This window comes from Prionailurus bengalensis, chromosome B1, assembly GCF_016509475.1.
Source record: "Prionailurus bengalensis isolate Pbe53 chromosome B1, Fcat_Pben_1.1_paternal_pri, whole genome shotgun sequence".
Taxonomy (NCBI): Eukaryota; Metazoa; Chordata; class Mammalia; order Carnivora; family Felidae; genus Prionailurus; species Prionailurus bengalensis.
In genome coordinates this window covers 49,500,714-49,523,918 of record NC_057344.1, presented here as the reverse complement: position 1 = coordinate 49,523,918, position 23,205 = coordinate 49,500,714, and the positions used below count along the sequence as shown (strand labels likewise).

The 23,205-nt window shown below is 42.2% G+C and overlaps 1 protein-coding gene and 1 long non-coding RNA gene across 7 annotated transcripts in view; one reads left to right on the top strand and one right to left on the bottom strand.

Annotated features, from left to right (window-relative positions):
• Positions 1–23,205, top strand: part of NUGGC (nuclear GTPase, germinal center associated) — a 55,850-nt gene that overhangs the window by 23,577 nt on the left and 9,068 nt on the right. For all 6 annotated transcript variants that reach the window (XM_043564859.1, XM_043564846.1, XM_043564868.1 and 3 more), the window contains 6 exons: positions 2,591–2,766; positions 4,336–4,354; positions 4,644–4,733; positions 13,501–13,606; positions 14,800–14,933; positions 19,325–19,489. In XM_043564859.1, coding sequence (XP_043420794.1) covers positions 2,591–2,766; positions 4,336–4,354; positions 4,644–4,733; positions 13,501–13,606; positions 14,800–14,933; positions 19,325–19,489 — 690 coding nt within the window. The remainder of the gene's footprint in view (positions 1–2,590; positions 2,767–4,335; positions 4,355–4,643; positions 4,734–13,500; positions 13,607–14,799; positions 14,934–19,324; positions 19,490–23,205) is intronic.
• On the bottom strand, positions 16,344–23,198 carry LOC122473992. Its single transcript, XR_006294764.1, has 2 exons — positions 22,858–23,198; positions 16,344–17,284 (listed from the first exon to the last, which is right to left on the bottom strand). It is a non-coding gene; the product is annotated as an uncharacterized LOC122473992 (long non-coding RNA).

Genomic DNA, 23,205 nt, shown 5'->3' with positions numbered 1-23,205 from the left:
CAGCCTATGCCTGGATTTTACAGATAAGGAAATAAAGGCTCAGAGAAGGGAAGTAATTTGCCCAAGACCGCACAACTACTGAATGGCAGAATTTGAACCAGAGAGCAGGTTCCTACCTTCCCAGCTGAGGCTCTGTGTCTCCCCACAGAACCTCCCCTAACAGTTCTTTAAGATAAAGGCAGTCCCAGTGTCCTTCTCCTTGGTGGTCCGCTCAGGCCCGACCATGAGGGCCTTTGTTTCTACAGGGTTTCAGCTCTTGGAGTGGAATTGCCAACCTTGGCTAGTTCCAGGCTGGGTCCCTGGAGCAACAGCCTAGGGAGGCGGCTAGCCTCTCTCACCGGATGGAGCCATGGTTGCTGCCAGTTATGATACTCTGGGAAGCCAATCAAAGGCCACTCAGAACAGAGGAGCCAGCAGATCTGGCTCAGAACACCCGCTCTGAGGAGGTCCGGTTAAAGTGAAGGGACTGTTCCCAGCCTGCTCTGCTTGGCCTCAGCTCCCCTGCATTCTTGTGGTTTTGTGATATTCTCTCACAAGGAGTTACTAAAGACTCCCCTCTTTTCAAGGAGAACAGAACACCCTGCCCCCTCCCCTGTCTATCCAGCTGCCAGCCTTGCCTTCCCTAAACTAAGAGTATTATGAATTTACATGTCCCTGGCTGCCACTTTGAAGTCCTGAGACTTTAGGCATGTCACTTGAGCTCTGAGGCCCGTTCTCATCGCGGGAAGGGAGGATGTGGGGGTGGCTGTGGTACCACCACTACTAAGCTCAGTTGCTCTAGGTTGGCTTTTTTGTGTCTTCTGCAACTCTAACTTTACCAAATCCCGGCAGCCAGAGCCTCTTGTAGGGTCTGAGACTTATAAGGCCTCTTCTTATGTTAATAAACATTTATTAAGCACCTGCAGTTTGCCAGGACTGGGGAATACGAAGGTACAAGAGGCCCTGCCCTTCAGGAGTTTGGGGTCTGCTACTCTACAGTGTTCCACAGCCTGAGTGAATAGCTAGTAGCTTCCCTAGTTAGATTGTAATTTGGGAAGTGGGAGGGAGCTGTTGATTTTACTTTCCTGCCTAAATGTGAGTCCATCCACATAGGGAGGAAGTTCAGGACCCATAGTCGTGTGGCCTTAAACTGGTCTTTTGCTTCTTGGGGCCTATTATCTTCTCTATAAAACAGTGACATTTGTCTAACTCTAGAGATTTATGGTTTTAAAATAATGATCCACGAACAGAGGGTAGGTGATGTGGTGCAGGTGGGGGGCCTCTAAACCTTCCACCTCCAGTTCAACTAAAGCAGTTCAATTTTTAAAAACCAATTGGAATTCTTCCTCAGCTTTCATTTGAAAAAAGCCTCCACTGCTAAAAACAAACTCAAAACCCACTACTCTAGGTCAAGATTTCTCAGGCTCAGCTGACATTTTGGGCCAGATAATTCTTTGTTGGGGGGGTGCTGACCTGGGCATGGAAGGATGTTTATAGCAACCCTGGCCTCCACCCACTAACACCAACGCCAAGTCATAACAATTAAAAATGTCTCCAGAGACTGCCATTCTCGGGTACAGAGTTGCCCTGAGTTACTAACCATTGGCATAAAGCAAAATGATGATTTAATTAGCAAATCACAAACTTGTTACACCTTTATGTGCAAAGAAAGTGCTGTCCTGAGGAACCTCAAATAAACTCAGTTCCTGAGCTGGAACAGCTTTTCATTTTTATGGAGAAGTAAGACCAGTGAAATAATATACCAAGAGAAATGTCACAAGGCAACACATAAAACCTGTCCCATAAAAGTTGCATAGCTAATAGAGCAATGATATTAATCATAAATTATAATTTCGTGCTCATTGGCCTTTGCAACTTGAATCATAAGGTTTCTGGCTCCTTGCCTCCACATGGTGGCAGTGTGCTGAATAGGCAAGGGCAGTCAAATATCAAAATGATGCCCTGTGGTGATACCTTTGGGGGCAATGCATGACCAGAACCAGTTCTGGAAAAACAATAATTTTCCCTAGAAGACAGCTGAGGTAAAGCAAGCCAGTGATGGATCTGGGACTGGAGGTCTGATTTCTTGAATTCTGTCGATCACTAATGCCACAGACATCTATGAAGCCTCTATTAGGGCCAAGTGCTGTACTGGAGGTGATGTAGATTCCAAGCTGTAAAGTGTAGCCACTTCTCATCAGGTCCCTTGCAGTTGCAGGGCGGCGGGGAGTGTGCAAAGAACTGATCCTGTACAATAGCTCTGTGAGGTACAACGGCAGGTAAGTCCAGGTGCTTGCTGTAGGATACAGAGGAGGGGGGGCCAACCCATCCTCAAGTGGCTGTTAGCAGTCTCAAAGAGCAGATGGAAGTCAAGCAGAGGCTGTGGCAAGTGCAAAGGTCCTGAGAGATAAAAGAGCAGGTCACACCTGAGAAACTTTGAGAAGCTCAGTCTGGCTGGTACATGGAGAGTGCCGTGGGGAGAGGTGAGAGGTGGGACTGGCAGAGAGATGGGGCAGAACATGGAGGCCACAAATGATACATGAAGAGACCATGTCCTCTACAACTGAGACACCATTTATGTTCTTAAACCTATTGTGGTTATGTTTCACAGACCATTGATAAGTGCTCAGTGATCTGGCTGATCAGTGACATCGAAAGAGTTTCTGGAGGGAGAGCCCATGAAGACCTTTTGAATGAAAGCATCAAAGCCTGCCAAAGGGGCTTCTGCAGGGACGTTGCCCTGGTGGTCACCAAGACCGACAAACTCCATCTGCTGGAGTATCTAAGGTACCGTGCTGGGTTTGTAGGCCTGTGGGCTTTCCTCCATGGGCCCCGACTACTGTAACAACAGAGCCTTGACCCCTGGGCGTATCAGACTGAGAGAAGTGACTGCTGCGGATGAAAGAGGAGTCTGGGTGGCTTCCTGGGACATCAGGACCCTTGAGCAGATTGTCTTGGGAATCTAAACCGTTGGGGACCCTCCTCCAGTGAAGCTGCTTAATACCCAATAGGCTGTGGCCTATATAGCTCCAGGGGAGCCACTCATGTATATGAGATGCAAAGAGCACCTCCTGGAGGTGTGCAGTGTGATGGTCCTCCCCGCCCCCCACAGATACGGAAGTGTAGATGCCCCCACGGCTAGTTGGCACTTTCTATAGTACTGTCGGGCACGGTACAGCTTTGAAGTGTCAGATTCTGTTTCAGATTTTAAACCCATTTGGAGCAAGTTCTCCAAGTTTCAGAACTTTGGCCAAAAGTAGCAGCATTCTTACAGAGTCATACTCAGACAAAATTTTAATGGAAGGTAAGCATTTTAGAGTTTAATAGATGTTAAAATGTCCTTATTTTCATGTAGACCTCTGTACCCCCATACCCAGGAGAGCTATAATTTATTTTCTATATGGCACACTTTGAAGGTGGAAAGGGGGTGTTATTAACTCTTACAGAGAAGCAGCTGGTATAAACTGGTCTGTCCTGGGTGCACGGGGAATATGGTCACCAGATGTAATGTTGTTAATGCTTCTCTGCTCTAAAAAGAGGATCTCTACCTGTCACCTGTCCTCTCCCCCACACCCACTGAAACTTGAATTCTCCAGGAATTCACTAAGCAGAGACAACTTCCTGGATGAAGAAATAGGCCAAGGCTTTTCCTCCAACTTCTCACTTTCATGGCCTAGGTTGGAACTTCAGCTTTGTTTGTTTTCCCCCCTGAAGATTCCCTTCACCCCACCCCCCCACCCCATAATAGTATCTCCAGCTCTCCCTTCCCATGCCAGTTCTGCAACTAAACATAATTCAGTCAAACTTATGAAACCTTTATTGAGCATAGTGGTAGGGGCTGCAGATTCAGAGAGGCATATTGCCTAGTCACTGAGATCACTGACTTAAAAGAGGGTTAAAGATTATAAGAGAAGGACACACTGGGGCACCTGGGTGGCTCATTCGGTTAAGTGTCCAACTCTTGATTTCAGCTCAGATCGTGATTTTGTGGTTTGTGAGATCGAGCTTGGTGCGGACAGTGCTGATGAGCCTGCTTGGGATTCTCTCTCTCTGCTCCTCTTTCTCTCTCTCTCTCAAAATAAATAAATAAACATTTAAAAAAAAATAAGAGAGGGACAAAGTACTATGGGAGAGACTGGGCCAGTGGGTGAGGTCACGGAAAATTCTACCACCAGCAAAACATTGAGAAATAAAGACACTTTTTTCAAATGGACCCTGGAGGTGGATCAGAAGAGGGAACATGTGGACCAAAGAAAGTGTATGCAAAGGTATTAAGGTATATACTGCTCTCAGGGAAAGTTGAAAGACTGCCATGACACACAATGAGTTAAGTAATTGTTATAATTTTCATTTCAGGGAAAGAAAAGTGGGAAATGTAAGTATGGACTACTTTTATTTTTATTTTTTGAGCTCTGTTGGGATATAATTGATATACAAAAAATTGCACATGTTTAATGTAAACATCTTAGTGAGTTTGGACATATGCGTGAACTAGTTATTTTTAAATAATACTTTTCATGATTAATTTTATAAAATTTGAACACATGCACATTTGTCTGGGCCAAATGAAGATACATTGCCGAAAGAGATGGGCGTCTTATCGCTGTATCGCTCTTGATAACCCTGGACTCTTTGCCATGCTTTCCTTTCTCTTCCCAATCTAGCAAGCTATCCAGAGTCAGCGAGAGGCCGTTTTAGAAAGAAATGAAGTGATAAAACTACAAAGGAATAGAATTCTCAAGGAAAAACTAAAGGTGAGTTAACAGATTTGCCTATGTATTTTTTTCTGTTTTCAACCACTCACATTTGTCTATTTGGTCTTGCATTGTAGCTATGCCAAAAGCTTTGGAGTAGACAATTTGGACTTAACTTAGTTCTACTGATGAATAACTTTGTGACCTTAGGCAAATTACCATTCCTCTCTGAGCCTCCACTTTCTCATCTGTAATATTGGGAAATGATAGTATCTACCTCCTGTGGTTGTTGGAAGGATTGAATGAGCATATGGTCTACTGAGAAATATGAGCAGGTAAAATCAGAGATCACCACACTGTTTGAGGGTGATCCGCTGTAGGAATGCATTGAATGCTGAGGGAAACACAGGAAGATGCACGGATCACACTGGCAGTCCAGGGCAGGTGGGGGGGCGGGTGGTGCTGCAGAGAGGTGCAGGGAAAACTCACACTCTTGAGCAGAATTTTAAAGAGCCAGTAGTCGTTACTAAGATGAACAAGCGAGAGAAAGGGCCTTCTGCAGGAGGTTTGGGAGATAAAGTCTGAGCTGTGTTTGTCAAACTTGAGAAATTGTTCTGCGGGAATCTTGGTGTTTTGTTAAATTATTTTTGTTATTCTATCACAGAAATCATTATAAACATAAAACTCCTTACTGTAATAGTCTCATACTACTATAAAACTGAAACCAATTTTAAGATAAAATATTAATGAAACATAGAAGTGGTACATCAGGGTTAGTATAATGTGATAGATGTTTTTGGTTTTGCTGAAACTAAATCTTCAGTGCTGGGTAATAGTGAAAACATATGGCCTGCTGTCCAGTTCTATATTTAATTGCATTCCATATTTTGAATTCAATTACATTGATGCAGAAAATCATCTGATGTACAGTGTGGAGCTGAAACTTTCAGAGCTTTTGTTTCTAATTCATAATAGTCAGATTTCATACTCAAGCCAAAATCTTGGACCAAGCAATTCTTGAATACTGGTTTTAATGAGGCAATAACTGAGGAAAGCTGTTCCTATTCTCTTTAATTGTTCTTGTTGGCATTACAGAAATATGCATTTAATGAGTGCCTGGTCATATTGTTTCTGGAAACAAAAACACAAAATACTTCAATACACAATCCACAACTATATTTATTGCTAATAATGCTAATGATAAATTTATTGCTAACAAATGCTAATAAATGTTGGTGCATATGAGATGGGGTCTGGACAACAGTGAGCCAACTTGTGGGGTGACTGCAGTTCTGACTATTACGGTCAAGTCCTCTTGAGGTCTGCACACCCTCACCTCTGATGGCCAGGCCATCTGATGGCCTTAATTCTCCAACCACTTTACTTCAGTCTGACTTAATATGAAAGCTTAACTTGTACTGTATGCCTTCTCATGGAGCAAATTTAATCTTAGTCATAGAAAATATGAGACACAAGTTGATTGTAAGATAGTCATTTGTATAGATGTCCATGCTTATTTTTTATTATAAAAATAAAAATTAGGGGCGCCTGGGTGGCTCAGTTGGTTGAGCGTCCGACTTCAGCTCAGGTCACGATCTCGCAGTCCGTGAGTTCGAGCCCCATGTCAGGCTCTGGGCTGATGGCTCAGAGCCTGGAGCCTGCTTCCGATTCTGTGTCTCCCTCTCTCTCTGCCCCTCCCCCATTCATACTCTGTCTCTCTCTGTCTCAAAAATAAAACATTAAAAAATAATTAAAAAATAAAATAAAATAAAAATTAGGAAACAATAGCATAGGAAAAATGACGGATCCCCCGGAGGCTACATTTATGGACCTCAATTTGGAAATGCTATGTAGTTTAGAAAGATTGTTATTAAGTAAAATGGATGGGGGAGGGGCGAGTGAAGGTTGGGTCTGGGGAGACCAGTTGGAAGTTGTTCCTGTAATCAAAGCTGGAAGTGCTAAGAGCCTGAACTAGGCAGTCACTGTAGGACTAGAGGAGAGGAGATGCATTCAAGAGATGTTAGGGAGCTCACATCTATATGTCTAGATGACTAATTGTATGTGGCAGGTGGAAGAGAGCTGGGTGTTTGCATTCTCATGTATGTCCTTTTACCTACAGTATTTTACCTTTGCTTCAGAGTACCTGTAAAGAAAGCCATACTACTCCCATGTGTCTCCCTTTTGCTCTCATGCTGGCAACACTCTCATAATACTTCTTCTTTTAAGTTGAAGTCGTTGATGCACAATATTATATTAGTTTCAGGTATACAGTGTAGTGATTTGACAATTCTATATAGTACAAAATGATCACCACAAAACAAGTCTAGTTACCATCTGTCAGCTGTTATTACAATATACAGTACTATTGACTATATGCTCTATGCTGTACTTTAAAGCCCCATGACTTGTTTAGTTTGTAACTGCAATTTTGTACCTCTTAATCCCCTTCACTTACTTTGCCCATCCTTCCATCTACCCCCAGTCTGGCAACCACCAGTTTGCTCTCTGTATTTGTGAGTCTGTTTCTATTTTGTTTGTTTGTTCATTTGTTTTGTTTATTATATTCCACAAATAAGTGAAATCATATGATAGTCATCTTCCTCTGTCTGACTTATTTCATTTAGTGTAATATCCAGTAGGTGCATCCACGTTGTTGCAAATGGCAACATTTCATTCTTTTTTATGGCTGAGTAATATTCCACTGTACATATGTATAACCTATCATTTTTATCCATTCATCCATCAAGAGACACTTAGGTTGTTTCCATATCTTGCCTACTATAAATAAAGTCGCAGTGAAATAGGGGTGCATGTATCTTTTCAAATTAGTGCTTTCATTTTTCTTCATACAAATACTCAGAAGTAGAATTGCTGGATCACATGGTATTTCATTTCTATTTTTAATTTTTTCAGATACCTCCATACTGTTTTCCAGAGTGGATGTACCAATTTACATTCCCACCAACAGTGCATGAGGGTTTCCTTTTGTCCACATCCTCCCTAACACTTGTTACTTCTTATATTTTTGATACTCGCCATTCTGACTAGCAAAAGGTGATATCTTGTGGTTGTAATTAGCATTTCCATGGTGAGTAGTGATGTTGAGCGTTTTTCATGTGTCTGTTGACCACCTATATGTTTTCTTTGGAAGAATGTCTATCCAGTTCCTCAACCCATTTTTAAAATTAATTAATTAATTAATTAATTAATTTTAAATTTTAGTTAACATACAGTACAATATTGGTTTCAGGAGTAGAATTCAGTGATTCATCACTTACATACAACACCCAGGACTCATCCCAACAAGTGCCCTCCTTAATGCCCATCACCCATTTAGCCCATCCCCCCACCCCCAGCAACCCTCAGTTTGTTCTCTATCACTAAGTCTCTTGTGGTTTGTTTCCCTCTCTTCTCTCCCCCCTTCTCATATGTTTATGTTTTGTTTCTCAAATTCCACATATGAGTGAAATCATATGGCATTTGTCTTTTTCTGACTGACTTATTTCGCTTAGCATAATACATTCTAGCTCTATCCATGTCGTTGCAAACAGCAAGATTTCATTTTTTGATGGCTGAGTAATGTTCTATTATATATAAATACCATATCTTCCTTATCCATTCATTAATTGATGGACATTTCCTCTACTCATTTTTAATTGAATTCTTTGTTTTATTTGGTGTGCGCTTTCATGAGCTCTCTATATATTCTGGATATTAACCCCTTATCAGACATATGATTTGCAAATATCTTCTTCCATTCAGTAGGTTGCCTTTTTGTTTTATTGACAGTTTCCTTCTCTGTGCAAAAGCTTTTCAGTTTAATGTAGTCCCAATCATTTATTTTTGCTTTTGTTGTCCTTGCCAGAGGAGATAGATCCAAAAAAATATTGCTAAGACCAATGTCCAAAAGTTTACTGCCTATGTGTTCTTTTAGGAGTTTTATGGCTTTAGCTCTTATATTTAGGTCTTTAATCCATTTTGAGCTTATTTTTATATACGGTATAAGGAAGTAGTTTAGTTTCATTCTTTTGCATGTAGCTGTCCAGCTTTCCCATTACCATTTATTGAAGAGACTGTGTTTTCCCCATTGTATATTCTTGGCTCTTTTGTTGCAGATTAATTGACCATACAAGCATAGGTTTATTTCTGGCTCTCTATTCTCTTCCATTGATCTGTGTGTCTGTTTTTGTGCCAGTATCATACTGTTTTGATGACTGTAGTTTTGTAGTATAGTTTGAAGTCTGGATGCATGATACCTTCAGCTTTGTTCTTCTTTCTCCAGCTGCTTTTGCCATTTGGGGCCTTTTGTGCTTCCATTCAAATTTTAGTGCTTTTTGTTCTAGTTCTGTGAAAAATGTTGTTGGTATTTTGATAGGGATTACATTGAATCTGTAGATTGCCTTGGGCAGTGTGGACATTTTAATGATATTGATTTTTCCAATCCATGCTAAAACACTTAACAATACTTCTGATACCCGTAAGGTGCCTGGGTGGCTCAGTCAGTTAGGCGTCCAACTTCGGCCCAAGTAATGATCTCGCTGTCCTTGAGTTCGAGCCCTGCAACAGGCTCTGTGCTCACAGCTCAGAGCCTGGAACCTGCTTCGGATTCTGTGTCTCCCTTTCTCGCTGCCCCTTTTCCACTCATGCTCTGTCTTTTTCTCTCAAAAATAAATAAACATTGAAAAAAAATTAAAAAAAAAAACAACAATTCTTCTGACACCCATGTTGGGATTTTCTCCCACATCGAGCAATTCTCTGTGACACCAGCTGGGTATCTTGCAATTTAACTCAATCTGACAATATCTTCCAGGACATAGCATCAGATCCAACAGGTTAAGGGCTTAGTCCCACAAGACTGCCCCCTACTTCAAATGCCAGATGCAAACAGTAGGTCCTCAGTTTACTCACAACTTCTGTCTGACTTGGCTGCAAATTGAAGGTCCTCATGACCTTCTCCCCCTTGGATTTGATTATTTGCTAGAACAGCTGACAGAATGCAATGAGAGAATTACTTACATTTACCAGTTTTTTGTATAATAAAGGATATGATAAAAGATACAGATGAAGAGATACATAGGGAAAGTTCTGAAAGGTTCCCAAATGCAAGAACTTCTGTCCCTGAAGAGTTGGAGCATATCACCCTCCTGGTATGTGGATGCATTCACCAACCTAGAAGCTCTCTGAACCCCATATTGTTGGGGTTTTATGGAGGCTTTCTCACATAGGACATCATCAATTACTCTATTTCTATCCCCTCTACCCTCTCTGAAAAATGGGGGGTGGGACTGAAAATTCCAAACTTCTAATAGCTTGATCTTTCTGTGACCAGCCCCCACTCAGGAGCTCACCCAGAGTTGCCTCATTGGAAAAAAAAAAAAAAGACCTTCCCATCACTTAGAAAATTCCAAGGGATTTAGGAACTCTGTGTCAGGTACTAGAGTCAAAGACCAAATATAAGATCTAGAGATGCTTCAGAGCACTGGGTGACTCAGTTGGTTAAGCGTCCGACTCTTGGTTTCAGCTCAGTTCATGATCTCATGATTTGTGGGTTTGAGCCCCATGTCAGGCTCTATGCTGACAGTGCAGAGCCTGCTTGGGATTCTCTCTCTCCCTCTCTCTCTCTGTCCTTCCCCTGCTTGTTCTCTCTCTCTTTCTCTCAAAATAAATAAATAAACATAAAAGAAGAATAAGAGATGCTTCTAGTGCTCTTATCACTTAGGAAATGACGATGGTTTTTGGAACTCTATGCTGAAAACTGGGGTCAAAGACTAAATATTAGAACAAAGGATTCTCCTATCACTCCTAATTATAAGGAATTTAGGAGTCCTGGGTCAGGAACCAGTGGCAGAGACCAACACATATATATTTCTTATTAATATTACTTATTTTACTTAGTTTGAAGGTTATAATGGGCTTATGGCTTTTCATAGAATTATTGTGTTCTTTTTGATGTTCAAGTTCATATTTCGGCCAACGGGAGCCCATAATTTAAGCTGGATCTTTTTATCCTTACCCAGACACTTTTAAAAACATTTTTGCTCTTTGGCAACAACAAAATACTCAGGCCCCTTTTATTTTTCCCTGCCCTAAGACATGGACCTACTACTCTCAAAGACATTTGGGTTTCATTTAGTAAAGAATAATATTAAAAATAAGACTCGGGGTGGTAGGGGTTCATATTAAATGACTTAATACAAGTAAAAGAAGTGGACAGGGTGATATCACTGCAAAATTATTTTAATGACGGAGCTAGAAAAGATAGATGTTTTGAAAATTGAGTCATGATTCGTATTACTGATCTCCAGCTTTGCTATCTCTTTTTGATGCTGCTTCTATCTAGTATCCCTTCTATTTTTTAAAAACTTTTTAAAAATTTTTCTATTTATTTGAGAGAGAGAGAGAGAGAGAGAGAGAGAGAGAGAGAGAATATGAGTGGGGGAAGGTAAGAGAGAGAGGGGGACAGAAGATCTGAAGCGGGCTCTGTGCTGACAGCAGAGAGCCCGATGCGGGGTTAGAACTCAGGAATCATGAGATCATGACCTGAGCCAGAGTTGCTTAACTGATTGAACCACCCAGGTGCCCCTAGTATCCCTTCTATTTTGAGCTACAGGTTTCTTCTCTCTCATATACAAAATATTCTTACAAACTGTGGTAATAAGCAATGTGTGTGAATTACAACAGTGACTAATCTTTCCATAAGACAATTTGGTGAGTATCCACTTACCTCTTGCTGTATGCAGCAAGGTCGTTTCCACCTACCTTCCAGCTGTAACGACATCTCTTTTATAATAAAATGGAACCTGCATACTGTAGTCACTTCACTGGCACCATAAAAATATTTCTCTGCACTATAATAACAAGCACAAGGGTTAACTAATCTTCAATGATTTTTAGAAGAGATACACAAAATTTAGAGCAAGGTTTAAAGTAATGTAAATACCTAGACACAGCTAGGCATACTTCTTGCTTTCAACTGTTTTAAACCCTACTTAAATTTAATTCTGTATCAATTTTATCTTCCAGTGGAAGATAGTTTCAACTTTCCCTAAACTCTTTTCCCAAAGTCAAAACGCTATCAGAAAGGAAAAAAGTTAATTGTGGCAAATCTTCTGTATAATTTCAGCCCTGTCTGCAGTGTGTGAGGCTTCTGGAAGCCTATCCAGGTATATCTATTCCAGCCTTGACTACACGGGCTTACCACTTGCCAGACATGTGGTCTCTGGACTCACTCAGCTCTTCTGTGTCTTTGCATCAGGAAGAGACTGATGACTCTCTATGGTGTTCTACTGCCCCCAAACCTATGCACACACATGCACACTTTGTGATTTTTCTCTTTTAAGTGAGAAAAATGAAGATTATGGAACAATATTTATGTATACTTCTAGTATTACTTCTCTGTGGTGATGATTTTTCTAATAAAAAAAACCCCATTTACTCACATTCTTAATTCCTTGCCATTTAAAACCATCATTTACTTAAAAATTTTTTTTTTCAACGTTTATTTATTTTTGGGACAGAGAGAGACAGAGCATGAACGGGGGAGGGGCAGAGAGAGAGGCAGACACAGAATCGGAAACAGGCTCCAGGCTCTGAGCCATCAGCCCAGAGCCCGACGCGGGGCTCGAACTCACAGACCGCGAGATCGTGACCTGGTTGAAGTCGGACGCTTAACCGACTGCGCCACCCAGGTGCCCCAAAACCATCATTTACTTAAACACTACTCTGCTTTTAAATGTGTCTGATTACTCACTAACCACCCAGCTAAGAAACTTGTACTTTTTTACACAACCTTTGCCCAGTGTCGTGGTGTTTAGGTAAATATATAACAACCAGATCTCTGTTTAAAAATAAAAGAAGAAGGGGTGCCTGGGTGGCTCAGTCTGTTGAGCATCCGACTTCGACTTAGGTCATGATCTCTCTCACAGCTCGTGAGTTCGAGCCCCGCGTCGGGCTCTGTGCTGACAGCTCGGAGCCTGGAGCCTGCTGCGGATTCTGTGTCTCCCTCTCTCTCTCTGCCCTTCCCCACTTGCACTCTGTCTCAAAAATAAATAAACATTAAAAATTTTTAAACAAACAAATAAATATAAGAAGCAAACCCCAAAAGTCCTGACTTCTAGCACTTGCTGATTCCCACCTTTGCCAATTTCAAGCTACCAGGGTGATGTCACTAAAGGTGGAGTTGGGGAGAGCTGTGTGCCGTGGCTCTCATGTGCTGGTGCAGCACATCACTGCCTTTGCTGGAGTTGTGCTTTTTTTCTTACCATAAAGCCTGTGGTACTTTTCCCCTCTGTGAACACTTTGGTACACTTTAAACCATTTTCTCTATACATTTCCTTCTAGAATTGGTATTTTTATTTATTTTAAAAATCTTATTTATGTTGGGGGTGGGTTGAGAGAGAGAGAGAGGGAAGGGCAGAGAGAGAGAGAGAGAAAAGGAGAGAGGGAGAGAGAGAATCCCAAACAGGCTCCACACTATTGGTGCAGAGTGTGACATGGGGCTCGAACTCCTGAACTGTGAGATCATGACCTGAGCCGAAATCAAGAGTTGGACACTTAACCTACTGAGCCGCTCAGGCACTCCTACAACTGCTATTTTTACCTCCTGAGAGAATAGTTTCCATGTAGCAGTTTTCTTGCAACTTCCAATCTTATGAGGCCTGGACAGATAGGAAGACCTGACGTACAAGGTGTTGTGTGTTCTTTAAGGGGCTGTTGCAGCACCGAAAGTTAGTGAGCTGAAATTTGCTGAAGGCTCTTGTAAGGCCTGTGCATTATTTCCTTTACCATGTTTGAGTATTCTGTTCTCCGTGTGCCGCTCTCACTTCAGAGAAAACTGCCCGCTGACTCCAAGGTTCTGGAAGCCTCCGATCTCGTGTACACAGTCAGCGCCCAGGAGTACTGGCAACAGGCTCTCCTCACCGAGGAGGAAACTGGTAATTGATACATTTTTTATCTCAGTCTCTAAAATTCTCAAGATTGAGCTCTGAATTTCCCTCTCTAGAACTTTCTGCGCCACATTTCCAGCTTGCCACAATTTCTGTACCTATTAGCAAATGTATTTGTTTTTCTCTCTGCATTGTGGTGCCTGAGACAATTCCTCTTTCATCCAAAGTCTACCAAGAGTTGGTAGAGGTCAGTGATTGGGTTGTCCTTTCTCAGTGTTTGGCTTGAGATTCCTCACTCACCCAGCTACAGGTATTAGTATTTACTGAGCTTCTGTTGTATGCTCTGTCTCTGAGGAGGAAGAAGCAGAAGACATGGACCCCTTTCTTGTCAGAATTTAAAATCTACATGAGGAGCAAATACTAAGCCATGTGTAAAACATCAAGGTAAAAATAAAGCTTGGTTAAATGGTGCTGTGAGTACAAATCCAAAGAACCTAAAGGTCTGTGTGACTGGAGCACTCAGTAAAAAGTGGGCAAGCAGGCAGGACCTGAGCTTGACGAGACCTGCTTCGAGTTAGCAGGCATCCTGCTTTGGGTGAGACTTGCTTCTCTCTCTCTCTCTGTCCCTGGCAGGATTCCCTCTGTCTCTCTGCCCCTCACTCATTTTCACCCTCTCTCTCTCTCAAAAAAAAAAAAAAAAAGAATTTCCACTTATGGGAATAATGGGAGAAAAGGTAGGAAGAGTCTGTTACCTTCTGACGAGCACAGCATTAGGACTAACATGAGTTTCTAAATCAGAATCCCACTCAGCAGAGGTTCTCATCCTTTCTACAGCAGGCATGAGCGATTTTCATGTTAAGGGTTATTTGATATAGATGGAGAAGTCTAGGGGGACTGAAGAGCTGAGGATCTCGGATTGTGGGCACCTTTGATTCAACTATTCTGGTGAGTAGCAGGCCAAAGGGAAGTGCCAATGTTTTTAAGCAGCCTGCACTTTTCTACTTACTTTGACTTGTACCGCTAAATAAAATTAGGAGTTAGGAGGCTAACTTCCTTATTGTTGATCCTAGACACAGAGAAAATACCCTCAGAAAAGCTGGTGTAGTGAGTGGGCAGTCAGCCCATGTAGGACCTCAACTGTGGTTAATTCAGACTGCCATTCTGATCTGTTAATTTTTGTGGATTCTATTTGCTGTGAACTCTGGCCTTTTAAAATGGTTTGTGCCGCCTGTGAATTCCAGAAATCCCCAAGTTAAGAGGCTATATCAGGAAGAGGCTCTTGGACAAGAAGAGGAGGATGGTGACCAAGTATGTTACTGAAGCCTTTGGTCTGTTGCTCCTCACGGACAGTTTCAACTGCATGGAAAACCTGCCGGTATGAGAGATACCTGTGCGTGTATTTTCTGCCTCCCAACCTGAGCAGAACATTCCCTTTTGCAAAGCTAGACAAATAACTTACGATAATTTTTCTTTTCATATCAAAGGAAGATACTAAGCCCAGAAATTCAAAGGGGACAAAAAGATAATTAGGGGGTTAAAATTGTGACATTTGAGTAAAAAAAGAAACAAATAATATTTTACATGGGTTGAGAGGAAAATGTAAAATCAATCAGCAGCTGCTTTTACCTCTCCTGAGACTTGAAGAAGATGGAATGTATTTAAGTGATAACAGAAGTGATTTGTTTCAATCTAGTAGAATATTGGCAATTCTTGGTTACCCTACCAAGGAATGGCTCCAGTCCAAAAATTTTTTCATCTGTCTATGGATTTCCCTTATGCCTTGGTGCCATCAGAATCTCAAACTCAGAGCAGCCTAGCAAAATAATGTGAGGAAGGGATCTAGGAGGGACATTCAGCAAAGAGTTTATGTATTTATCTTCATGATCTAGAATGCAGACCTTCTGAATGGCCAGTTCAAAATTACTTTTCTCATAGTAATGGACAAATTTATCTCTTTGGTGGGTGGCTCTTTTTTTTTTTTTTTTTTTTACCCTAAAATAAGATGGATAGGCTGCTAGGTTAGAGGTTGGGGAGAGTTTGGGAGAAAGATCTGTTGCTGCAATCAGTCACCAAGTGCACTGCTTCTTTGTGAGGGACTGAATATACAAGTAGGAAGTCATATGTTAAACCAGAACCCTGGGGGCACCTGGGTAGCTTAGTTTTTTAAGTGTCTGACTCTCGGTTTTGGCTCCGGTCATGAGCTCACAGTTCATGGGTTCTGGCCCCGTATTGGGCTCTACACTCACAGTGCAGAACCTGCTTGGGATTCTTTCTTTCTCTCTCTCTCTCTCTACCCCTCCCCTGCTCTCACTCTATCAAGATAAATAAATAAACTTAAAAAAAACAAAAAAATCAGAACTCTGATTCACAGCCTGTAGCCACCTGCCTAGGAAACCAGCCCCTTATCTACAATAATGAGCTTGGGAGGGCAGCCTGCTAAAAGTTAGACTCATAGGGAGTCAGACTGCTATCTGACTCCAAGAAGCTAAGCAATAATGTCTATAACAATTAGCCCCAAATGGGCTGATGGGTTAATAATCGACAACTTTCCTAATCTACATCCCTGCTTCCAGCCAGAGAAGCCAAATATGCACCCTACTGAATCATATAGGATCCTTGCTTCTAGTTAGCCCACCCACAGCTTCCCTGTGCCAGCGGCCTCAGATGGGAGCATACCTGAAGACTTCCCACTCCTCTGCTTGCCTTTGAGTCTCTGCCAAACCCAAGTGATGGTGGCTGACTCTCTTGCTCCAGCAAGTTCTGAATAAATAGCCTTTGCAGGTTCTCATTTGGTTGGTGTTTATTTTCACACTTGCTTTCAGCCATCAGATTTGCACAACCAAACTGTCCAATTTCTTGTCATGCAGAAGGAGGTAGGGCCAGAGAAAGTGAACCAGTAGGGCTCTATGAGAGTTCAAGGGGCTGGTCCTGAGAATGTGGGTAGGTATACCCAGTTTGGCCCCATGGAGTGGCCAGGAGGAGCAAATAATGGGGACCTGACCTCAATGTGAAGAGTAAGCAATGCCAACTGTAGACGGCATCTGCAGTTTTGGTCAAATATCTACATTAAAAAAATTCTATATAAAAGTGATATATAGAGAGAGGTTCCCTGTCTTTTTTATCATGTTTCTTATGCCTCATTTTGGCTTAGTTCTGTGACAAAAAAAAAAAAAAAAAAAAACCCAAAAGCTAAAAAAATAAAACAAAGCATAAAACAACCTCCTGGAATCTGAGATTCTCTAATTTGACTTTGTCCTCTGAAATACCAGGGAAGCATTTGACCTTCTAACTTCCCGAAAAAGTTCTTCGGGGTGAAAATCGCCTCTCTGCCCAACAAAAGATTGCTTTTGGAAGTGCTGATGGAAAACAAATCAGATGTGGTGCCGTGTGCGGTTGGTTTGTTTTACAAACACAAGGACAAGGCATTTTGCAATCAAACTCAGAAGTGCCCCCCCCCCCCCCCCCCCCCCCCCCCCCCCCGCCTTCATGCTCTCCTCTGCTGAGGCAGAGGGGCAGCCCATGTGGGGATGAAATACCATCCTTGCAGCCAGACTGTAGGCGACAGCAAACACAGGGCAGGGAGCCGGTTGGCGCTTCTCGGGTAGCCCTTCAGATAGCCTTTTGCCAGCATTTTCCCTCAAAATTCTTTGGCCTCAGATATTGGTCTCAGTCTTTGTTCATTGATGGAAAGTTGGAAGGCAAGAGTTTTGTCAGTTCCTTTGCATTCTGAAAAAAAAAAAAAAATCAAACCTAAGAATGTGGTGGTATATCAGTTTTAAGATTATGATTCAAACCAAAAAATAGAGAGTTTGCATAGTGATTTTAAATGAACAGGGATCTAGTCATTATTTTTATGAATCAGTAGGAAGTTCATTATGACATCTCAGTGTTGAATGAGCCCTGTGTTTATTCATAGTAAATACCAGCTTTTCCTCTTCTAATTGTTCCTTTATTCCCAGACCTGCTCTTTCTTATCATTCTTTTGTTTATTCAACAAAGATTTGTTGAGGGTGAGCCTTTGTGAGAATCTTGCCCATAGAGTTTCCATTGGTGACTCCTTTCTTATTTCCTTTTGATCACCAGTGACACCAAAAACTCAAAAGAATCCAGAAGGCATTCTGAAAGAAAAGTATGGCTTATAGAATTCTTACTGGTGAAAAACTATGGGAATCCTCAGGGTTCGCTGAAAGCTGAATAGTCTCCATAAACTTTAAAACTCGTCTGCTCTAAGACTTACAGAGTGTGGGAGTTTGAGGAACACCTGTTGTCCGGAACATTCAACCTCATTCACTTCAATACAATCCAGATCCAGAAAAGCTCAGTCATTTGTATAAGTCACACATCAATTTGAGAGCTATTTCTGTCATCACATTTGGAATAGAATTTAAGGGGTGCCTGGGTGGCGCAGTTAGTTAAGCGTCCGACTTCAGCCAGGTCACGATCTCACGGTCCGTGAGTTTGAGCCCCGTCAGGCTCTGGGCTGATGGCTCGGAGCCTGGAGCCTGTTTCCGATTCTGTGTCTCCCTCTCTCTCTGCCCCTCCCCCATTCATGCTCTGTCTCTCTCTGTCCCAAAAAATAAAATAAAAAACGTTGGAATAGTATTTAAAAGCCCACGTTGTCTAACAGTCTCTCTGGGGTGTTCGTTCACTCCAAATTGTTTGTCAGCCACACATCCTGTGCCATGCCTCAGAATAAACAAACATGAATAACAGTGTCCGTGGATCCTTCAGTGAGTTCCAAGTCTAGGGAAGAATATATGGGATGGGACTGACATAGCACAGCAGGAGGAAGGCTGGAACACAGGGATGTACGAAAAGCAATGGAAGCACAGGAAAGAGAGCACCAGTTCCACCACATGGGTGCTTTGGAGCTTTGTCTGGAAGGATGGGAAGCTTGTGCAAAGGCATGGGGTCACAAAAGGGATGACACATTTGGGAAATGGTAGTGCATTCAGGAGCAGATACCCTGGGATAGGATGACATCTTGGGCAAACAGAGAGCTGGTGGTGCTGGAGAAGTTGGTTGAGACCTGGCTATAAAGAGCCTTAAGTGCTGAGCTAAGTAGTATGGCTTCCGTCTGCTGCAGGCACTGTGGGGTCCCCCAAGATTCTCACACAGGGAACAACACGACACAATTCCCAATTTGGAACCTAGGGGTCAAGGCTACCTCTCCCTTGTATCATTTCAGTAGATCTTTTCCTCCTTGATTAGACTGTATTCTCCTTTGAAGAAAAGGCCTTGTCTTTATTGTTTTGTCCTGTAGCTTTGTTATTCAAAGTATGGCCCAGGGCCCAGAAGAGCAGCATCACCTGGGGGCTTGCTGGAAATGTAGAATCTCAGGTTTTGGGATTTGACCAAATTCTCCCTGTGATTTGCACACATGTTAAAGTTTGAGAAACACTATCCTCAAAAACTATTTTGGGCCCAGTCAAAATCCACTAAATGTTAGTAGAATCAGATGTCAATGAAAAATATGTTTTAACAGCAATTGGATTTTTATTCTACTAGTTATTCCCTCGAAAAGCCTAATGGTTTACACTCCCAAAGTAAGTTGCAGGAGGCATATATTTATTGTGTTCTCCAATCCACAAAACTTAAGGAGATTTGTGCACTGAGAGATGCTTTACTGGGACAATAGAAATCATCTGAGGGTGATTAGCTCAGGCTAAATCTTGTGTTGGTGGATGAGCATAAAGGAAGCAAAGTTTGAGAGAAAGTGTCCTTAGAGAGGAGGTGGCCTTATGCTTCTCTGACCCTTGTCCCTAGAACGAATTCTTGCACATGAGTGGCCTGCGGAGATTTGTGGAAGAGAAGATACAGCTTCTGGAGAAGGTCATTGACCAGTGCTTTGCCCACATCAAACAGCCTCTGCAAGAAGGAGTCAGAAATGCCAAGGCTTCCTACCGACGGATCCTTGGGACATGCCTGGTGGTGAGTGACCCTTTCCAGGGAGGACCTGTAATATTCGGTGACATCTGCCTTACCTCCAAGCTCTTTTTGCACTATTCCATGGCCTTTGAAGGAACTAAAAAGCTAAAAGAGAGTAGGAGAGGGTGAAAATTGCATACAAGAAAGCATGTAGTGAGAACTGCCCAATTGTACATGGTGAGGAAAGAGTGCATGGTTCAGTGGAGTTGAGCTGGAATTTCGGATCTGAGGTCTTTCTACCCATCATCCACTGTGTAGCCCTGGGTAAGGCCTGAAACCCATTTAAGCTTGTAGGTTTTTTCTTCTGCAAAATGAGGTGCTAAATACTTGCCCTACCTATCTTAACGGGGTTGATATAAATGTCAATTCGATTACACAGTAAGGAAACATCTTGAACCCTCTCACTAGGCATGCAAATTGTTTTATCTTTTAATTACTTATATGGGCTTTCTGAGGGATAAAAATGTAAGTGCCAGGCTTTATTTGTCTAAGGCTAAGGGGTGGGGGAAAAAGGTATATCGTATTAGTTGGCTAGGGCTGCATAACATAAAATATCATAGACTGGGTGGTTTAAATGGCAGGCATTTATTCTGACAGTTGTGAAGGTTAGAAGCTCAAGATCAAAGCAGTGCAAGGTTGGTTTCTCCTGGGGCCTCTGTTTTTGGCTTGCAAAAGGCCACCTTCTAGCTGTGTTCTCCCATGGTCTTTTCTCTATGTGTGCCTCCCTGGCATCTCTCTCTCTTTGTATAAGGACAGCTGTCCAATAAGATCAGGACCCACCCGTTAAGTCCTCGTTTAACCCTAATTACCTCCCTAAAGGCCCTATCTCCAAATGTAGTCACATCAGGGTCAGGGCTTGAACATGTTGATTCAGAGGGATACAGTTCACTCCATAACACCTGTTAAGAGTAAAAAGTGATGCACAACACTGCTCATGTGACAAAGATGATACAGAAGTATCTAGAGCTGGGAGTAGCACCTAGATTGTATGTTGTTGCCATTGTTTTAATATGAGTTGGAAAGCTAGAACGTTAGCAGAGAAAAGGTGGTGTGTAATGGGGCTCTACATTTCCGCGGGCTTTTTTATATACACAGATGATACCACCTTTCTAGCATATGATCTCATCTGGGTGTTCTTACCTGCATGGCTTTCATAAGAGTTTGTTTTGGGATCTAGATCAGTAGGTATGTGACGTGACTGGGATGAGAGGGAAGGAGATGCCTCTGGTATCGGACAGAGAGAAAACGCTAGAAAACTGAAAGCTAAAACAGTAAAGAAGTGGGAATGATCGTGGGATCATCAGAGAGGACTCTCAGATTTCTGACATAGGAGAAGGGGAGGTGGCATGCCTTCCGTGTGGAAGCGGGCAGCTGAGTGTCCGTGAATATAGTATGTGCACGAGCATTCGCTCATGCCTTCAGCAAACGTGGAAGAAATGCTGACTCTGGGCATCACTGATTAAGTCCTCACAACAATTCCAGGTGGTAAACACTCTTATTAGTTTCACTTTATGGCCTTACAGAGGCTGAACAACTCGTCCATGGCCACATATGGGATCCACATCTACTGTAGGCCTGTCTATTTTCAGAGCCTGGATGCCCAACCCCTACACTTGCCTGTTGCATCTCTGCAAACGATTGCAGCTACTTGTGATTGCCAACCAGTTACGTGATTCAACATTTGTAAATCCCCACAAAAGTATTGAAGTCTGTCTAATAGCCAGCATCGCCTTGCCAACTCTGGAGTGAGCCTCCTTAGGAGTGGGTCCTCTGGCCCCATTCTGGTGACTGTAACCCCAGCCAGTGCCTGACGGAGCCTCATGGAGAAGACCTGAGCCAGCACTGGCCCGCTCTTGGGAAAGGTCAGCCTATGCATGCGGTCTTTCAATCCCCACTTGGCCACATAAGAATGGGCCTTGGGCCTGGACCACTTCCTTACCAAGAGATAAAGAGCCCTCACAGCCTGTCCTGGGCTTATCGCCTTGTGTGGAAATATTCTTCCCTGTTTTATGCTCAGTGTGTAGTTCTTTGTTCTGCTTAGTATAGGCGGCCAAGGCCCTTGGGCTAGCTCCCAGTTTTCTGTATTTCAGATCCTGTGGGGGAGGGCGTGGGTCCTTCTACACTGTGGGATCCCATATTGTGGGATCACCTGCATTGGCTGTGGAGGGGGTCTGCTGGCCACAGGGACCCGTGTGTTGCAAAGGGCTGGATCTTGTGCACACTTTTTCTCCTCTTGCTGTAAGTAAATGCTGTACTGCCTGAGCCTAGTGTGAATATTGTCTGTTCTCAGTGACCTTAAATCATGTACTTGTCTCTTTTCTGGGTGGTGTTTATCTTCCTTTTAACCTTGGCCACACAGTCTGGCCATCTAGTGAACAGTGAAACAGCAACTGAGCTATATCTGAATTCCTGATATGGTGAGAGATAATAAATAATTGCTTATTTATTTCATCAGGCCTGGGGTAAGTAAGTGACTCTGGGGAGAACTGTTTCTATATGATGGTAAAAGATCCCAGATCACCAAAAGTGAGTAAGTAGGTTCTGAGAAAGCAAAGGCACAAAGCGGAGACCATTCCTTTGAGACAATTTGCTCATAGAAGGAACATCTTCAAACCTTCGCTAGGATGTCATCCCGTGAACTGTCCCCTGTCTCACCAGTTCTTAAATGGTGTTTTTCTCTGTAACTACAGACATGTCTGAGGTGTCTTGGATAGGACACTTTCCTCTGTGATCAGAAATTTGGGCAAACATTATATGTTACCATCATATTATTATGTAACATAGTAAACTAACCTACATATCTAACCAGAAGAGAATGGTAAAATAAATTGGGATACATCCACATGATATTATGTGGTTATTGAAACAATTTTTGCAGGCATTTACAATGACTTGAGGAAATGTTCATGTTATACTATTAAGTGAAAAGAGCAGAATATTAAAATGAATATATATATATATATATATATATATATATATAGTATGATGCCAATTGTATTATGCTACATGACCATGCACATGAAACAGATTTCCTTAAAGCATATATCATTGATTGATCACAAGGACCTCCACTAAAATTTTGGTCAGTGCAAATATATTTTTATTCCCCTTACTAAGAATCACCATCTGGCTAAGATTTATCAATGTCTCGTGTGGCTCTAGCTTCATTGTATGTTTTTTGCCTCTGATTTTTGAATTTATTTCTCTGGGAAAAAATGTTATGAAGACGTACTAATCAAATTACATTTTATTAGGCATTCAACAAAAAGTATTTAAAAACTTGGACTATGCTTGGAAGGTCTGAAACATATACTCCCAGTAGGGTCATAGCACATTTTCATTTAATAATTGTTCATTTAAGCACTACTTACTTATGCTGTTGCCAGATGGTAAGAACATCAAGGCAGATAAGACACTGTTTGTGTCCACAAGGAGCAGCTGTTCTGGTAGAGAAGTGCAATGAGTAAACAGATAAATAGAAACTGTATGAGGAGACTTGTGATCAAGGAAGCACAAGACGCTCCGGAAGCCAGGGCAGCCGCCAACTCAGGCGTGACTGCTGTGCCCTCTGTCTGGCTCAAGAGTATGCTGAAACATGAAGCTGTCCCTTCTCTTCCCTGTGATTCTTGGTCATAGCCTGTGGCCAAAGGCAATACAATTCTGATCCTGTGACATTGTAGTTAATGTTTACTAACTCTATTAACTTATTGTTTAATTAT